Source organism: Heloderma suspectum, chromosome 5 (genome assembly GCF_057233095.1).
Source record: "Heloderma suspectum isolate Gila_16-S chromosome 5, 16-S_ref, whole genome shotgun sequence".
Lineage (NCBI taxonomy): Eukaryota > Metazoa > Chordata > Lepidosauria > Squamata > Helodermatidae > Heloderma > Heloderma suspectum.
In genome coordinates, this window is record NC_139462.1 from 36460419 (window position 1) to 36480900 (window position 20482).

At 41.6% G+C, this 20482-nt stretch overlaps 1 protein-coding gene across 8 annotated transcripts in view; it reads right to left on the minus strand.

Annotated features, from left to right (window-relative positions):
* Window positions 1-20482, minus strand: part of TBCK (TBC1 domain containing kinase) — a 126834-nt gene that overhangs the window by 38067 nt on the left and 68285 nt on the right. For all 8 annotated transcript variants that reach the window (XM_084855793.1, XM_084855787.1, XM_084855794.1 and 5 more), the window contains 3 exons: window positions 15720-15805; window positions 5466-5502; window positions 610-771 (listed from right to left, as the gene is read on the minus strand). In XM_084855793.1, the coding sequence (XP_084711919.1) occupies window positions 610-771; window positions 5466-5502; window positions 15720-15805 (285 nt within the window). The remainder of the gene's footprint in view (window positions 1-609; window positions 772-5465; window positions 5503-15719; window positions 15806-20482) is intronic.

Genomic DNA, 20482 nt, shown 5'->3' on the forward strand with positions numbered 1-20482 from the left:
TTCTGAAGGGTTACATGCACCCCTAAAGCACTGCGTGAACATCTGGGATGATCTACCTTCCTTGAGCTCCAAACTCAAGAGGAAGGCTGGAGCTTGGCCTCATCACATTGTGTTTCATGGAAGTCAGAGCACTGCAGAAAGGCATACAACTGTGGGGATGATTCCCCAGCCTCACCAGCTTCTTGATCTGCAGGAAGCCATCATGACCACCAGAACGGGTCGGGTGTTTGACACAGACAGTGAAACTGGTACTCCCGCGGCCAGCACAAATTACTCTGAACTCTGAGATGTATGGTTTCATATTTTGGTACGCCCACAATTAATGTAATGTTCTCCTATTATTACATGCATATAATGCATCTATCCAATTTTGCTGTTCTCCCCTAAAAACCAACAAATATTGCCAATTCAAATCCTGTTCAGCGAAACATGAGGGTCTATCAATGCCAACTCTTTCCATCTCCCTCTGTGATAGCTTTATTTATTCAAAATTATTTATAGGTTGCCTTTGAGGGTGGAATATATTACTTATATTGAAATCCTGAAAAGTACAAAGATAAAACTTCAAAAACCATAACAGAACAAGACTAATAAACATAATGTTAATACCTGGCAAATCAGAAAAGAGCAAAATGCATTCGTTGAATCCATTTGAGAGAAGCCGGTCCCTCAGCTGTTGCAGAATAGCCACTCCAATGCAGAACGGGAAGGAAGAATTCCCAAGTAGCAATGTATCCCACAGATGAAAGATTTTGTGCAAAGGGAAGACATCTGCAAAGTGGCAAAGACATTAATTCAGACAGGATGGTATTCTGCGAGGCTAAACCCTTACTTGGTCTATTAGTAGATCAACCAAACAAGCCTATTGACCATATATTTTAAAAGGCTTCTGCTCAACTGGAATTGTTGATCTGGAAGTTTTGCTGCAGAGTGAGAGGCATCAGGAAGCAAATGCAACAGAGTTAAAGGGTGAAAAAATGATTTGGAGAACTTTCTGCCTATTAAGACTTTCTGGAGAGCAGGGGAGAGCAACAAGCTCTGTGGTACATGTAAAACTGATAACCAGAAGTCAGTGTGAGAGGGCTGGTGTTGCACCCAAAGTCCCAGATGGGTGTAGGGACAAAATAGGAAGATAAGGGCTGAGGCCCAAATGATCTAACAGCATGCAGGGGACATTCACGTGGCTCAAACATGACTGGACTATAACCAAGGGACAAAGAATATCTTAAAGGCAACAAATAGGCAGGGAGCAAGGCACCCCCCCCCCAAAAAAAATGATATGAACAGGAAGCTAATCAAAGAAAAGTATGGCTATGAAAGAAAGGCCACAGGGCAGATCACTGAATGATCCACCATGGTTGAGCTTTAGTACTGTTCCAGCAGAGGCCAGATAGTGATAGCTCATTTTAGGACTTGTGAAGCAGATAAGGGCATGTCATTCAGATCCATCCCCTTCCTATGCTTCATTGGGAATTATGGGAATTCATCCATAATTCCCAATATGAAGACTAGCACGCAACCTCTACACAGGAGGAAGGAGAGTGCTGGGCAAGAGACTTGGGGCATCGTCTCCAGAAGAAGTGTGGAGGAAATGGGGCTACGATCAATCTAGGAACATGGGAGACCGATATGTGGTCAAGCTGTCCTGTGCTTTTTAAATTTCACTACATACCTTATTTTATGCTGACACTTAATAACAAGCCAACATCAAACCATGGGCTTATGAAATTGGGTTGTTAGTGGTAACCATGATCCTGTTCTGGTTAAGGAAAAGTAGAAGTAAAAGCTTCCAAAGTTGTTCTCCTGGTTGCACAGGAGGCCAGGGGATGACAGGAGTGCACCACCCCAAGGTCTGTTGCAGTTTGTGCATGTCATAATAAATCATGGTTTATCATGACAGGCAAACGTGGCATGTAATCAGCTAAGCGCACAATCCTATGCACATTTAGACAGAAAAAAGTCCTACGACTCCCAGCATTCTCCAGCCAGCCATGTTGGCTGGAGAATGCACCCTAATTAAGATTGCACCCTAATTAAGATTGCACCCTAATTCATTGATTAAATAAGTAGGATTCTTAAACTTCTACAAACCTTGAACTATTGTCAACTATTTTTCTACATATATTACTACAACATCATGTTATTGCTTTGTTACTTGAGAACAAACAGTACCTAAACCTGTTTGGAAAGATTTATTTTCATATGTAGATGTATTACTCTCCAAGGCAATCAATCTTATTTCAATATTATTAAATGCCTAATTAAATGGATAATATTTTCTGTTCCCCCCCCCCGAAGGACTTTTCCTCTTGCTTTAAAACGCTCTGTCTTTATGCAGAAGGATATTACAGAAGCAAAAGAAAAGAGATGAATGATCTGCATTAGCATTAACTTCCTAGCTAACTATGTAATCAAGGGGGTCTTTTCTCCTTTAAGCAGATTTTCCATCTTCTTCTTTTAATAAATGTTTATTAGAGATGTCATGTGTACAAAGTACTCAGGAAATACCCACAGTTAGCAGCTAATTAATATGCTAAAATAATAACTTGCAATGACAGGAACACAAAGGCAAAAGGAGACAACAGGTGCTTGTCACTAGGAAGGCACATTTACATGCAGAAGTGATACACTAATGTAATGCAATGGCTTTCCAGCTTCATAATTTTGAAGTTAACTACATAAGCAGAATATCCCTATTTAAATATTCTGTTTACCACAATATTTGAAAAGGCCACCAGCGCTCAGCAGCTAACTGTGTATCGATGCGGAGATGGGGGGTTATACGGCACATCCATGTATACTCAGAACTAAATACCACTGAATTCATTGGGATTTGCTCCAACGTAAGTGTTCAACAGACTATAACCCTACATAAAGCACAACAGAGGAATGGTGCCAAAGCATGTACTTATTTAATTTAAAATGAATCAGACTGAGGTTTGCCCTCATCAAATGCAAGGGCATTCGTGGAGGAAATTGGGATCTAGTGACCCCCCCACACACACACTGCCGGAGGAAGGGAGAAGGGAAGCAATTTTTGCCAGTTCCCCCTTCCCCTTGCAGCACCAACTCCCACACTGTCTGGAGGGTGCCCCAACCAAGGTGGTAAAATGGATTCAGTGCCACTGAGGCTACTTGAGCCTCTAATGACAAAGGTGGATCCAGGAGAAATTGCAAACTGCAAACCGGATCCTTCATGGACAGTGAAACCCAGTCCAGAACAGACTGAATGCCATGTCCCAAAGGTTTCTAAGCATCCTATGCAAAATGACCAACTCTGTTTTTCAAGACCTAATTTTTAAAAAAGTATTTCGGAGAGACTGGTTGCGTATACTCATTTCTGGGCTATATTTTCATCTTTACCTTAGCTTGCTCCCTGCTCCTTTTTCTGTTTATTATGTTGTGCTTGGACTTCACCTGCACGACTGCCTCCTACAACCGGTATATCTTGAGAGATGTAACAGGCTATTATTTTTGCTAATTTAGCTATCACGCACTTGGCTTTACCTGAATAATATGTATAATGTTAATAATATTTATACTTAAAACCTGTATAATGCTTTCAGATTTTGTAATCCTTACCACCCCCGCCCCCAAAAGGTAGATCAATATTATTATCTCATATCGCAGAGGAGGGGACTGAGGCGGAGTGAAAGTGGATGGACTAAGGCCACCTAGCGTGTTCATGGCAGATGCAAGATTGGAACTGGGGACTTCCTGAGTCATAATTCAGTCTCTCAGCTGCTATGCTACATCAGCTCTGTATGATACGTGCAGCCATTACAATTAAACCCTGAGGCATTACACATATGGGAGTGTTTCAAGGAGCAAAAGCTATGTGTGAATCCGCTCATTCCTTCTTTTTTGCTTACTAAATATTATAAATACATGATACACAATCACTGTGAGGCATATTATCTGAAGAATAGAAGTATCTGCATGGATCTTTATGCACATTAACTCGTCTGAGATTTCTGGAGTATCATGACAGCAGTGCAAACCTATACATGTCGATTCTGAAGTAAGTTCCATTGAGTCCAGGTAAGTGGATAGAGGATTGCGGACTTAATTTGCTAAGACTATGCAGTCACAAGCACCTGAGTAACAGTTCATTTAGAAACCAAATTTTAAACCACATCAATATTCCATCACCAAAATTGATCTTTTAAACCACAGAATTGTGGCATTCCTTCCCCAGCTATACAGCTGTTATGAAACACTAGTAAAAACAATTCTTCAACAAAATGCTTACAGTGTGATTCTTAGATATGCTGCAAATCTCCTGTTAAGTATATGGATTATTCCACACACTTGTGGATGCTTGTAGGATAATCCTCTGCAGATTATGCACAAGTCTTTATGCAGAACGAGCATGAAACTGTATAGTAACGGTTGATATACTACAGACACACTTTCTGTTGTAAAATCAGAATGAGGTCCACTTTAAAAATGTGGCGATGCTGCATGTGTAAATAAAACCTTATTGATCCATGTGGGATCGCATGAGGCTATGGTCCTGATTCAAGCAGGACTGATACTATTGTTTTGAAGGACAAAGTGAAATTATAATAGAATGTCCACAAAGTCTGTAATGTAGAAGAACCACTCTTAAAGTCAGAGCAGAAAATAATGGGCAGATAAAGCAGAAAGGGGAAATCTCAAGATGAAAACATACCAAAGATATATGTATATATGGCTGAACTCTCTGAAAGAATATGTATTTTCAAGATAGTATATTATGTTATATCTTGAAAAACACAGTTGCCAATTATTTACCAGATTACTAATTTTGTGTGTGTGGCCAATTTAGGCTGCAATCCTATACCCAATGGAACTGACTTCTAAGTAGACACATACAGGATTGCTCTGTTCGTATATTCTAGGTATTTGACATTACAGACTCTTCAGTGTCCCAGACTCTTGGCATGAAATCCTAGCCATCCTTTGCAGGCTTAGAACTTAAATAAAAGTATACTTAGTACTAGGGATGTACAGATTGTGTCAAATCCATTCTGTCTGTGTTTCATGGATTGTCAGGTGCCTTTTGTTCCATTGTCCACCCATCAACAGAATCAGATTTTTTGTTTCCAAATTTGTACAAATCTGTATTTGTGCAAATGTATGTTTGTGCAAATTTGCACATGTGCAAATGTGCAACTTTGCCCAAATGTGCAACTTCTCCCAAATGTGCATTTTCACACTTTAGCCTATGGGGGAAATGCGCATTTTTGACTGGGTTTTCTTTTTTTGAGCATTTTTCTACAATGAAATTTGTGCAAAATTTGGGAAAGTTAGAAAAACAGTCTGCAAGTGCCTGGAATCTGCCTGACAGGGGAGAAGCTTGTCCACTGGAGAATCTGGAGGTTGGATTCATGAAAATCCGAACTCATTTGTTGATGAGTTCTGTTGCAGATTTCTCTGACATCTCTACTTAGTACAGAAAAATGAGAAAAGATCATACTCACGTGTAAACATTGTGAGAAACCAAGGAATAGCATAGAGCTATAAAAACAAAATGGGAAAGGGGGAGAAGGAAATACATTATTTCAGCAGATCCTCGCACATGCTTTTATTAGTGCTGTAATTCTGCAGTTTCTGGCTGTAACACATGTGAGAAATTTACATCAGGATTATAGTTCAAAATCTCTATTAGGGTAACATGCTACCAACACCTCAATTTAAACCAGGAGCTGAAGAAGCTGAACTCGATTATATTTCTTAGCATTGTATAATAACCCATTTTCTAAGTTTCACATAGAGACCTTAATACATACTCTATCACTTTACTCTGCCATTACAAAATTTGCACATGGTTTTCTATTCCTGAAATCTCCACTACAGATTGAAAATGGGATCTTTTCTCTCCCCACTCTTTCCCACTTCAGAGCTGAAAGTCTTACAGTTAACCAATTGTTGTTAAAATATGGCTCTCCAAGAGATTGATCAGATTTTGAAACATTGATTTCTTCTTATCAAAGGAGATATTAAGCTGTACATATAAAACAAAATGTTATACCTGCACACGTGCTGGCCAAAGCCAATATCACCAGTAAAAAGCAATTCAAAGGAAGCTTCATGTGCCCAGCTAGGGAACTTGGGTATACAGCTAGAGCTAGGCTGGTTATTGTCACCGCCAAAGAGACAAGCCGCACTTCTGTTTCAACTGCAATTTGTCTCTTTAGTAGTAGACTGCTATGACAAAAACCAATTTCTCAATATTTAGCTTCCTTAGATTGCAGCCATACCTGCAACCGTATAATTTATAAAATAAAATTCAGATATTATTTCACTATCAAGGTTGCAACGCGTATTTTTCCAGAAATGTAAAATTCTAGGAAGAGGAAAGAATAATAAAGCAAATGCTTTCACAAACAGAATAATCATTTTTACATCTTATTTTACCTTAGGAAGACAACAGATAACATTAAAATAGAAAGAAAAAGACACCCAAGAATCCGGTTCAATAGTTGCTTCCCAAAAGAAACTGCTTGTTGAAATGTATTCTTAGTACACACTGCCCCCTACCAACATATTTCAAGTATAACCAAGTATCAGGACTGTTAAAATTCTTACTGCAATATTTCCTCTGAAGTTTTGCTTTTAATAGGCGTACAAGCTACTAATTTGTGCAAGGGAGATTCACTTATTTTTCATGGCATGCCAGCGTTTGCCAATAATGAAGTATGCTTAATGCTGAACACTTAGTTATATAGAACCTTTAGTGTTCAGCGTTCAAAATATTACAGTCTTAGGTTGTTCACTGTCACAACAATCCTGTGAAGTAAATCTTCTTATATTCTCCTACAGAAAACAGTTTATAATTAGAGGACCAGAGAGAGATCAAACTGCACTCTAGACCACCGTTTCATGCCAGCTATGCCGAAGAAACAACGGATGTTCCAGTTCCATTTGAGTCACATTCCACATCTGCCTAACACAAATTCAGATATTATGCAGCCCAGCCCTGTCAGCTCAGTTGCCCATTTCAATGTTTCATATTAGTGACAGGAGACAAAGGACAAGCAGCTAAGGCATCCTCTCCTCATACTTTGGGGTCTTACGTAAAAGAAGTAGATGCAGGTTGCCTGATACGATCTAACTTGGATCTGAAGTTCCCTTCTATTCTGTTCACAGAGCATGGCTTTCCCACCTCCCCACTCCCTCTGTGCAAATCTGGCCTTGAGATTTGGGCGACCCTTGGGAATAGTTTGATGATGCAAAGGGATGCACATGGAAGGGGGAATCAGTAGAAAATGCTCCCCCCACCCACCCAATGCATGAGCAGAAAAGCCAAAACAACTTAGAATATGAAGAATAACATGCACCTGTGTGTGTGTGTGTGCACGCGTGTGTGCATGCATGTGTATGGGTGTATGGGTAGGTGGGAGGGAAATATATCCCCTTCCCAGACCTGGATGCAAAGGTCAATCACTGTTCCTTCTCTTGTTGCTGCTATATAACATAAATGTACTGTAAATGTCACTGTAATATGAAAAACCTCCAACATTTGTAATTAAAAAAAGAGAGAGAAACTTGAATAAAGGATGTAAGTTTGACACCAGTGTCCTCTTAAATACCAATTAGCTGTAGCCTTATTCCACAAACTCAACAATAATACATCTTATTTGTTAACACCTATAATTAGCTAAGTGGAAAGTTTCTTGCAACTGAATAGGAACTGGGGTTATAGCAGTAACTTTGATAAGTGGTTACCAAGTAAACATAACCAGAACCTATAATTAATGGGCAAGCCAAAAACTGTGGCTTGTTTTCATAATTGGAAACTGAAAACAAACCAGTATAATCTAAGGATATAATGTGCTCTTCTGGTAGCAGGCGTTGCTTAATTTAAGAGTGCTTTGTTTTTATGGCAGAATTAGTTGGCAAACATGGTATTTTTTAGTAGGACATTTTAAGATTTTATAGAATGTCTAGGGAAACAACTTTTAGAATTCCACCTCAATTTTCCATGCGAATTCCACATCTTATTTAACGAAAGCATTGCAATAGTTGACAGCACTTGCGATTTGTTGTTCAGTCGTGAAGTCGTGTCTGACTCTTCGTGACCCCATGGACCATAGCACGCCAGGCCTTCCTGTCCTCCGTTCTCTCCTGGAACGTGCTCAGGTTCATATTCATTGCATGGGTGATGCTAGCTAGCCATCTCATCCTCTGCCGTCCCCTTCTCCTTTTGCCTTCAATCTTTCCCAGCATCAGGGTCTTTTCCAGGGACTTTTCTCTTCGCATTAGGTGGCCAAAATATTTGAGCTTCAGCTTCAGTATCTGTCCTTCCAATGAGCAGTCAGGGATGATTTCCTTTAGGACTGACTGATTTGACCTCCTTGCAGTCTAGGGGACTCGTAAGAGTCCTCTCCAGCACCACAGTTCGAAAGCATCAATTTTTCGGCGCTCAGCCTTCCTTATAGTCCAGCTCTCACAGCCATACGTTACTACTGGGAAAACCATAGCTTTGACTATATGGACCTTTGTCAGCAAGGTGATGTCTCTGCTTCTTACTATGCTGTCTAGGTTTGCCATAGCTTTCCTCCCAAGGAGCAAGCGTCTTTTAATTTCATGGCTACAGTCACCGTCTGTGATGATCTTGGAGCCCAAGAAAGTAAAATCTTTCACTGCTTCCATTTCTTCCCCTTCTATATGCCAGGAAATGATGGGGCCAAATGTCATGATTTGAGTTTTTTTAATGTTGAGTTTCAAACCAGCTTTTGCACTCTCCTCTTTCACCCTCAACAAGAGGCTCTTGAGATCCTCTTTGCTTTCTGCCATTAGGGTGGTATCGTCTGCGTATCTGAGGTTGTTGATAATTCTCCCAACAATCTTAATTCCAACCTGTGATTCATCCAACCCGGCGTTTCTCATGATGTACTCTGCATATAAGTTAAATAAGCAGGGCGATAATATGCAGACTTGTCGTACTCCTTTCCCAATTTTGAACCAATCGGTTGTTCCATGTCCGGTTCTTACTGTTGCTTCTTGGCCCTCATACAGGTTTCTCAGGAGACAGGTAAGGTGGTCTGGTACTCCCGTCTCTTTAAGAATTTGCCAGAGTTTGTTGTGATCCACACAATCAAAGGCTTTAGCGTAGTCAATGAAGCAGAAATAGACGTTTTCCTGGAATTCTCTTGCTTTCTCCATGATCCAGCAAATGTTGGCGATTTGATCTCTAGTTCCTCTGCCTCTTTGAAACCCAGCTTGTACTTCTGGTAGTTCTCGGTTCACATACTGCTGAAGCCTAGCTTGTAGGATTTTGAGCATAACCTTGCTTGCTATTTAGTGACGTTCAGTATTCAAAGAGCTCTATAGCATAAATGGGAATGCCAAAAAAAATATCTCTTGTAGTGGGAACTTGAAAGATTAATCAGTGTTCAATTTGATAGGATTAGAACTCAAGCAAGAAAATCTGGTTCATATAATTGCAGAAGGACATATCCTTCACCTTGATGGAGCCAGGAGAGTCACAGGTACAGAAATACAATGTTGATTTTATTTTCCAAGTGACAAGAAGGACTCCTTCTATTACATTTATTGTAGGTTTGCAAATCTATTTGTATGAATGCAGTTTTGAAGATAACTGTGGCAATAATATACCTTCCCCATCATCTCTTTGCCAGCTTCACCAGATTGTAAAGCTCCTTGCGGAAAGGACTGCGTGCATGTCAGTATACAGCAAATTTCTGTAGAATGGGCTTGCTACTGCTTGCAGTGTACCCAACCACAATTCAGATGTTTCTACATAGTTGTTGTTGTTGTTCAGTCGTTCAGTCGTGTCCGACTCTTCGTGACCCCATGGACCATAGCACGCCAGGCCTTCCTGTCCTGCGCTCTCTCCCGGAGCGTGCTCAAGTTCATATTCATTGCATCCGTGATGCTATCTAGCCATCTCATCCTCTGCCGTCCCCTTCTCCTTTTGCCTTCAGTCTTTCCCAGCATCAGGGTCTTTTCCAGGGAGTTTTCTCTTCGCATTAGGTGGCCAAAATATTCGAGCTTCAGCTTCATTATCTGTCCTTCCAATGAGCACTCAGGGTTGATTTCCTTTAGGATGGACTGATTTGACCTCGTTGCAGTCCAGGGCACTCGTAAGAGTCTTCTCCAGCACCACAGTTCGAAAGCATCAATTCTTCGGCGCTCAGCCTTCCTTATAGTCCAGCTCTCACAGCCATACATTACTACTGGGAAAACCATAGCTTTGATTAGACGGACCTTTGTCGGCAAGGTGATGTCTCTGCTTCTTACTATGCTGTCTAGGTTGGCCATAGCTTTCCTCCCCAGGAGCAAGCGTCTTTTAATTTCATGGCTACAGTCACCGTCTGCGGTGATCTTGGAGCCCAAGAAAGTAAAATCTGTCACTGCTTCCATTTCTTCCCCTTCTATATGCCAGGAAGTGATGGGGCCAGATGCCATGATCTTCGTTTTTTTAATGTTGAGTTTCAAACCAGCTTTTGCACTCTCCTCTTTCACCCTCAACAAGAGGCTCTTGAGATCCTCTTCGCTTTCTGCCATTAGGGTGGTATCGTCTGCATATCGGAGGTTGTTGATAATTCTCCCAGCAATCTTAATTCCGACCTCTGATTCATCCAACCCGGCATTTCTCATGATGTACTCTGCATATAAGTTAAATAAGCAGGGTGACAATATGCAGCCTTGTCGTACTCCTTTCCCAATTTTGAACCAATCGGTTGTTCCATGTCCGGTTCTTACTGTTGCTTCTTGACCCTCGTACAGGTTTCTCAGGAGACAGGTAAGGTGGTCTGGTACTCCCATCACTTTAAGAATTTGCCACAGTTTGTTGTGATCCACACAATCAAAGGCTTTAGCGTAGTCAATGAAGCAGAAATAGACGTTTTTCTGGAATTCTCTTGCTTTCTCCATGATGCAGCGAATGTTGGCGATTTGATCTCTAGTTCCTCTGCCTCTTCTAAACCCAGCTTGTACTTCCGGTAGTTCTCAGTTCGCGTACTGCTGAAGCCTAGCTTGTAGGATTTTGAGCATCACCTTGCTGGCATGTGAAATGAGCGCAATTGTGCGGTAGTTTGAACACTCTTTGGCGTTGCCCTTCTTTGGAATTGGAATGTAAACTGACCTTTTCCAGTCTTGTGGCCACTGTTGAGTGTTCTAGATTTGCTGACATATTGAATGCAGCACTTTAACAGCATCATCTTTTAGGATTTTAAATAGTTCGGCTGGAATACTGTCATCGCCGCTAGCTTTGTTGTTACTAATGCTTCCTAAGGCCCACTTGACTTCACTCTCTAGGATGTCCGGCTCAAGTTCAATGACCGCACTATCATGGCTATCAGGGACATTCAGATCTTTCCTGTATAGTTCTTCTGTGTATTCTTGCCACCTCTTCTTAATCTCATCTGCTTCTGTTAGGTCCCTGCCTTCTTTGTCCTTTATCATGCCCATCTTTGCACAAAACGTTCCCTTGAGATCTCCAATTTTCTTGAAGAGATCTCTAGTCTTTCCCATTCTGTTGTTTTCCTCGATTTCTTTGCATTGTTCATTTAAGAAGGCCTTCTTGTCTCTCCTTGCTATTCTCTGGAACTCTGCGTTCAGTTGGGTATATCTTCCCCTTTCTCCCTTGCTTTTCGCTTCCCTTCTTTCCTCAGCTACTTGTAAAGCCTCATCAGACAGCCACTTTGCTTTCTTGCATTTCTTTTTCTTTGGGATGGATTTCGTTGCTGCCTCCTGAACAATGTTACAGACCTCCATCCATAGTTCCTCAGGCACTCTGTCTATCAGGTCTAATCCCTGAAATCTATTCCTCACCTCCACTGTATATTCATCAGGGATATGATTTAGGTCATACCTGAATGATTTAGTGGTTTTCCCGACGTTCTTCAATTTAAGACGAAATTTTGCAAGAAGGAGCTCATGATCTGAGCCACAGTCAGCTCCAGGTCTTGTTTTTACTGACTGTATGGAGCTTCTCCATCTTTGGCTGCAAAGGACATAATCAATCTGATTTCGATATTGACCATCTGGTGACGTCCATGTGTAGAGTCGCCTCTTGTGCTGTTGGAAAAGAGTGTTTGCTATGATCAGCGTGTTCTCTTGGCAAAACTCTATTAGCTTTTGTCCTGCTTCATTTTGTACACCAAGGCCATGCCTGCCTGTTATCCCGGTGATTTCTTGATTTCCTACTTTAGCATTCCAATCCCCTATGATGAAGAGGACATCTTTTTTTGGTGTTAGTTCTAGAAGGTGTTGTAGGTCTTCATAGAACCGATCAACCTCAGCTTCTTCGGCCTCAGTGGTTGGGGCATAGACTTGAACTACTGTGATGTTGAATGGTTTGCCTTGGATTCGTACTGAGATCATTCTATCATTTTTAAGATTGTACCCCAGTACTGCTTTTCCCACCCTTTTGTTGACTATGAGTGCTACTCCATTTCTTCTAAGGGATTCTTGCCCACAGTAGTAGATATGATGGTCACCTGAATTAAATTCGCCCATGCCTGTCCATTTGAGTTTGCTAATTCCCAAGATGTCGATGTTCAATCTTGCCATCTCATGTTTGACCACCTCCAGCTTACCTTGATTCATTGATCTGACATTCCAGGTTCCTAAACAATATTGTTCTTTACAGCATCAGATTTTCTTTTCACCGCCAGACACATCCACAGCTGAGTGTCCTTTTGGGTTTGGCCCAGCCGCTTCACTCTTTCTGGCGCTACTTGGAAATACCCTCTGCTCTTCCCCAGTAGCATATTGGACACCTTCCGACCTGAGGGGCTCATCTTCCGGCGTCATATCTTTTAGCCTTGTGATACGTTCCATGGGGTTTTCTTGGCAAGAATACTGGAGTGGGTTGCCATTTCCTTCTCCAGTGGACCACATTTTGTCAGAACTCTCTGCCATGACCTGTCCGTCTTGGGTGGCCCTGCACGGCATAGCTTATGGCTTCACTGAGTTACGCAAGCCCCTTCGCCACAACAAGGCAGTGATCCATGAAGGGGTTTCTACGTCCATGGGTTCCAGACTTCAGGTAGTCATTGACTGTAAAGGATTTTCACCCAGATATTAAAGGCGATCCTTAAGTTTGAAATGATGTTGGTTTGTTCCATTACTTATGAGCCACCAACGACGGGTGTGTGTGTATGCCACTGGCTGTCCTTCCTGAATGGTTAGTGCCCCACTTTTGTCAAACCCCTTGAATTACAGCTGCAAGTCCTGACTTCGCTCTCATCTGGGTGTGTTTCCTTTCAACTTCAATGTGGTGGTGTACAGAGGCCAACTGCTGAAACAGTTACCCTTGTTCCAATATTTCTGGCCCTGACTGTATGTCCTTTGGTGCTACTGGTGGCATTGCAAGCTTTGACCTGGTCCTCTGAATTGAAACTTACTTTTAGTGTTGATTTCTACATAGACATCAACACTAAAAGTAAGTTTCAATTCAGAGGACCAGGTCAAAGCTTGCAATGCCACCAGTAGCACCAAAGGACATACAGTCAGGGCCAGAAATATTGGAACAAGGGTAACTGTTTCAGCAGTTGGCCTCTGTACACCACCACATTGAAGTTGAAAGGAAACACACCCAGATGAGAGCGAAGTCAGGACTTGCAGCTGTAATTCAAGGGGTTTGACAAAAGTGGGGCACTAACCATTCAGGAAGGACAACCAGTGGCATACACACACACCCGTCGTTGGTGGCTCATAAGTAATGGAACAAACCAACATCATTTCAAACTTAAGGATCGCCTTTAATATCTGGGTGAAAATCCTTTACAGTCAATGACTACCTGAAGTCTGGAACCCATGGACATGGCCAAATGATGAGTTTCCTCCCTCGAGATGCTTTGCCAGGCCTTTACTGCAGCTGCCTTCAGCTGCTGCTTGTTTGTGGGTCTTTCTGCCTTCAGTCTTGTCTTCAGTAAGTGAAAAGCATACTCTATTGGGTGGAGATCAGGTGACTGACTTGGCCATTGAAGAACATCCCACTTCTTTGCCTTAAGAAACTCTTGGTAGCTTTTGCTGTATATTTTGGGTCATTATCCATCTGCAATATGAAGCGGCGTCCTATCAGTTTGACAGCATTCTGCTGAATCTGAGCAGAAAGTATAGCCCTATACACTTCAGAATTCATCCTGCTGTGTTTATCAGCAGTCAGGTCATCAATAAACACCAGTGACCCGGTTCCATTGGCAGCCATACATGCCCCTGCCGTAACACTGCCTCCACCATGTTTGACAGATGATGTGCTATGCTTTGGATCATGAGCTGTTCCTTTCCTTCTCCACACTTTTCTCTTCCCATTATTCAGGTACAAGTTAATCTTGGTTTCATCAGTCCAAAGAATCTTATTCCAGAACTGGGCAGGCTTTTTTTGGTGTTTGCTGGCAAAGGCTAATCTGGCCTTTCAGTTCTTGAGCATTACCAGTGGTTTGCACCTTGATATGATGCCTCTGTATTTACATTCATAAAGCCGTCTCTTGACTGTAAATGTTGACAGTGACATGCCTACCTGGCTAGAGCGTTCCTGACCTGGCTAGATGTTGTGAAAGGGTTCCTCTTCACCATGAGCAGAATTCTGCGGTCATCCACCTTAGCTGTCTTCCGTGGTCTTTTGCTGTTGCTGAGCTTGCCAGTTAATTCCTTCTTTTTCACGATGTTCCAAACTGTTGTATTGACCACTCCCACTGTTTTTGCTATCTCTCTGATGGGTTTATTTCATTTCCTCAGCCTAACGATGGCCTCCTTCATTCGCATGGACACCACTTTGGACCTCATGTTGGGGGTTCCAGTGAACAGCTACCAAATGCAAACGTAATACCCAGAACCACCTCCAGGCCTTTTATCTGCTTGATTGGTCAAGGGGTACCCAGGAAACAGACCACACCTGGCCATGCAGCTGCTTGTCAGCCATTCGTTCCATTACTTATGAGCCACCAATGATGGGTGTGTGTGTATGCTACTGGCTGTCCTTCCTGACTGGTTAGTGTCCCACTTTTGTCAAACCCCTTGAATTACAGCTGAAAGTCCTGATTTCGCTCCCATCTGGGTGTGTTTCCTTTCAACTTCAATGTGGTGGTTTACAGAGGCCAACTGCCGAAACAGTTATCCTTGTTCCAATATTTCTGGCCCTGACTGTACATATATGACATGCAAGCTGTCTGAATATTCACTCTGCTCAGGGAAACCTGTGAAGTGTATTTGTGCCCAGGGTGTGTGCATGTGTGGATATGTGCATACATGCTAGGGAGCTCTAAAAGAGAGTTATCAGCACCATCAGAATACAACTATCATGATTCTTTGGAGAAAGACATGATGGTTAAAGTGATAGAAAAACCAGAAATAAGTATTTGCAGCATAGATATTCCCCAAGATCACCACTGTATGCCCACTTACTTGGAAGTAAGCCCCATTGAACTCAACGGGACTTACTTCTAAGTAAACACTCCTAGGCTTGTGTGCTCCTACGTTATAGTACTAGTTTAAGGTAGGCATCAAGTGGCTAGAAGCGATGTGGGAAAGATCATGAGATCAATACCACACATTTGAAATTGACAGCACATTCAGAGGCACAGCTGCTTCAGTTCAACACGTAACTGATTGCACTGGCAGCTGCTAACAGGTTTTGGAGGCTTCTTGGGTCAAAGTTGCTTTGGAGTGATTTGCGAAAACAAACCTTTAAGACTGACCCTACCTTCTTCTTCCACTACTACCCTTATTAAAAATGTATTAGAAGCAGTTCTACTTACATCTGGAATGAAGCCAATTTCATTGAGATGGTTACTCAGCTCAGGGTCATGGAATGCAATCATCTGGGAGAACACCGTCAGGTATTCTAGAAGAGTGATAAAAAGGGAAAGACATTTTAGAAAACCATCCACTAGGAATTTGGCCTTAGGGATCAGAAACAAAGATGATTTGTGGAATCTTCATTACAAACAGAATACAAAAATGGAGACAAATTCAAAATATTTACTACAGCTGATCTGGAATCACACAAATGTTGTTTCTTTATTTCCTTAAAAATAATAATAGATGTGGAACGCAAATATTGCAGGAGATGTACATTTGTATACTCCACCTGTATTAGTGCAGGACATTAAATACTTTGACATGTCATTAGAAAGTAAATTTATTGCAGTTGCTTAAAAATAATTCACTTTTAATGGTGGTTTGCCAGTTGGGGACTTACAACAGTATTTGTGATTGTATTAATAGCAGTTCCCAGCCATTTGTTTGAGTTATACCAATCATAATATGTAAAGTATCACTGAACATATTTATGATGCTTAATATCTTTATTTCCCTTGTTACTATGAAACACCCTCGATAAAATATTTTTATATCCTCTCACAAGATCAGTGTTCCTTGTGTATATCAGATTTTGTGTTTCTTACTAAAGTCAAAAGATGGGTAACCCATCAGCTGGGGGCCATATGGACCTGCTCAAGTATTTCTGAATCCTGATTCCTCGCAGTCATGTTTAAAATTAGAGATGCTCAACCTCTTCAGCTTCAGGGGATGGTGGGGAGACCCTTCCAATCTGCATGCGGTTATTGTCAAAGTTACACTAACAACCAAATTAGTTATAAAGAACTGGCTGGTGACATATTTCTAATGTGGCTTTGCAGGTTTCTCAGCTGTGGCCCTAAGAGCTAAACTACATTATTGCAGCCGGAACTCTAATGTTTATTCACAAGCAAGCATGTGATCTGGTTTGGGACTACCACATGCGAGTCCAGGAAGTTTAAACCTTCCCTACTTCTCCCCTCCTGATATTTGATCCACTGGCAGTGGTTTGGGTTTTTTTTTTAATCAGAAGGGTAGTGGAGACCCCATGTGCTTACTTGTAAGTATTTAAAAACTAGAGGGGCAGCCGCACATTATGTCTTTAACATAATGTGTACTTTGATCCTAATACTCTTCCACTCTTGTTCCATTTCCAAACAGAAATTGTTTTTGAGCCAGACTTCACAAAGTTTTCAATTTGCAAGCCTTTAGCGCCGGCTACCTAGGTGGTCAAGTAGAAGGGATAGCAGGTTTCCACAGAACTCCCTTTTCTTACTTTTAATTTTGCCTCAGAGCTTGAAGCAGAACTTTTATCCCAGTATGAAAAGCCATGTGATCTTTCAGTGCTGCATTATCTCTAAGCCCCTGAAATGATCCTTACTTTATTTAGCTTTCTCCACATGCAGTGTTAACATATTTACCTTCCTAATACGTTCACCAACCACAGGTAAAGTGTTTAAAACCACTAATCACATAAACTCAGCTATGTGCTGATGAAAACAAATGTACAATTAGTTTCCTGAAAGCACATTTCTTCGTGCCATGGATTCGTGCCGACAGCAGTTCTACATGGATATGCTATACCTTGTTAAATGTCATCTTTATTTAAATAGCCAGGCTCATGAAATATAATGGCTATGTGGGATTACATGGTTAATTAAGTGTCTATTGAAGGCACACATCCTTCGCGTATCAGTTGGGTTCGGCCAAACAGCATTGGTTCAGATGACACAAGTTATTCCTTCAGTTAATTTGATATCCTATAGCTATAAACCTGTAATTGGTCTTGCATTTTCATACACAGACATAGATTTTAAAAGCCTGTCCTGTGGCTCCATAGGATAACATCCCATAATTGGAGATGCTATGCTTATTCCTCACCTTACAAGTCTTGCACCACCTATGCGATTGCCTCCTTAACAGCCTCCAAAGGCTTCTAGCCAGAAGGATAGGAAGACACAGGTATATAAATTCATGTTTCCATGACTCTTTTCTGAATTGCTGTAATCATGAAAATGGGAATACCATGTGTTTGCCTCTAAGAGGTACTAGTGGTTCATGCGCTTTGGGATCTTTAGGAACCCCCCTTCGGGGGGTTGGACTCGATGGCCTTGTAGGCCCCTTCCAACCCTACTATTCTATGATTCTATGATCTGTATGTGTGATGTTGGCTGTATTGTGAGCCTGTGAATATGCTGCTGGAGGCCACTGTGTGGGGCTTTATAAACCAGCCCCTAGGGAAGGGCCATAGCTCAGTGGAAGAGCACAGGTTTTGCAAGACAAATGGTGTAATGGCCTGACTCTGAATAAATTAGCTGCCTCTGTTCTGAGTCTGGGTTGAGAAACAGCCACTTACAGAAGTTCTAAAAAAAGCAGGACAGTGGCCTATTGAAATAGAAGTATTGCCATTTTTGTTTCATGTAGTGCAACTGCAATTAATAGACTAAATACATTTGGGGGTGGGTGGCAGGGAGAAGCCTTCACAAATATATAGTTATCAATCTACAAAGGTAGTTTCTTTCATCCTTTAAAAATCTCTACGCTATTATGGGAGAGTGTAGAGCAGGAAGTTCTTAACTTGTTTACTCTGTACCATTAAATTATAGTTCTATTATCTAAACTTAAAACATGTCATTTCTGAACTAAACAGTCTTTATCTTTTATAGTTTCCTCTTGCATTAAAAAAACCATCCCAATCTGATCAAGTTTATTCCTTTGAGAAGTCCTTCAATTAAACAACCTCACTAACATATTTTCCTTGTAGAAGTGTGACATGGATTGTTTACGCACTGAAGGTTTTTAAACATCACCCTCTGCAGGCAACCACTCTCTGTCAGCATTGCTATTTGCATTACACTTTCAGCAGCTTCTTAAGTGTCAGGAATGGAAAGTGGGTTTCTTTTTTCTGAACTGAGCTGCTAGAATGATTGTTAAGGGTCTTTCAAAAGAGACCATAGAGACTTTCAAAAGAGACTTTGAAAAGATACTTTAAAAGAAGCTGGATGAATCTTCTACACCAGAGGTACAAAAAATGTAGCCCATGTGAACCCCCGCCCCCCATGCCCTATCTGGTGGCCTCTGAGATCCCAGCATCTTCTGCTGTCACCCAAAAAAGAAAAACGTTCTAGGAGCAGGCTCTATGGTTCCTGCCATAGAAGCCTAATTACTAGATTGTCCCTGAATGTGTCCTAGGAAGCAGTGCTTGAAGGTTCCTGCCCGCTTCCTAATACATTTCAGGGATGCACTGGGAATAATGTGTCTACAGCAGGAACCACAGAGCCCATTCCTAGAGTGTTTCCCCCTTTTTTTGTGGTGATTGAAGGGGCTTTAGCGTCAGATCTGATCTTTATTCTACCTGTTCCCAAACCTATTACAGGGGCACCTCCAAAAGAGGTAGCAATACTCTGTAATTAACTAATGCTAATGTTAGCTTGGGTCTTCCAACTAAAACTGTGATAGGGTATGGTATTAACAGCTCTCATAATTTATTAGATGGATTATTGCATGTGTGCTTAGGGGAGCGTGTGTGAGTGTGAGAATGAGACAGGGGTGTGTGTGTATTATGTGAGCTAAATGTGAATCTGCAGCCCCTGCCACCCCAGAAGACACCTGATGTGGCCCTTGGGGCCAAAAAGGTTGTGCACTCCTGTTCTACATCCACCATTTCTATTGCTCTCTAACTTGTTTCATGAGCAGGAAAGAAGCACATATAGCTAGGGGAGGAGAAGGCTGTTTCTTTGAGGAGGGGCCAAAAGCCAGCAGTACAGCACAAGGTTTCAAGCTCTATTTTATATTATTTTATGCTGCACTTTGTGGTTTTAATTATTGTGAACTGCCCAGAGAGCTTCAGCTATTGGGCAGTATAGAAATGAATGAATGAATTTCCAGTTCAAAGAATCCAGTACCTACACTGGAAAAGAGTTCCTGCCTGAGGCCTTGAAAAATCTATTGCGTGTCAGAGTAGACCAGTTTCCCCCAACCTGGTGCCGTCCAGATGTTTTGGACTACAATCTCTAATTGGCCATGGTGGCTGGGGCTGATGGCAGTTGTAGTCCAAAACATCAGGAGGCACCAGGTTGGGGAAGGTTGGAGTAGACAATACTAATGAGCCAGTGGACTAATGGTCCAAACTCAGCATAAGGAAGCTCCATAGCTTGGGTCCAAAGTATCGTAGCTGGAAGAAGAGAATATATTCGTGCTGTTCAGTGAACCATTGAACAAGCTAGCAGAAATCCTCTTACAGTGTACTGCCACAATGTATCAAGGGTTGTATTACAATATGAGAAGCATATGCTTGGCTCCTGCATTTTCTTTTGTGTACAGAACAGAGTTTATGTTCCAACCATAGCCCCTTTCTTCTGTGGCCTCATAAAAATCCGGAGGACACTTGGGAACAGTGTGGGGTATGATACAGGGACCTACGGATGGAAGGGGAGCTGGTGGAAAGCGCCTCCTCCATTATGTGAATGGAGGAACAAGCAACTTCAGATTTAAGCCATTGCGAATACGGCAGGTACAGCCTGGGGCATAAAAAGGTCTTAAAAAATAGTGTGCACAAAGTTTTGGCAAATGGTGGTTAAGCAAGATTTTCAAAAATAAGGAACAGGGATGAAGTTCAAAGTATTTTTCGCCTACATAGGGCTGCATCTAATGTTAGTCCTACTTAAAGTAGACCTATTAAATGTATGGGGTATAAGTTAGTCTAACACTGGATACAATCCAC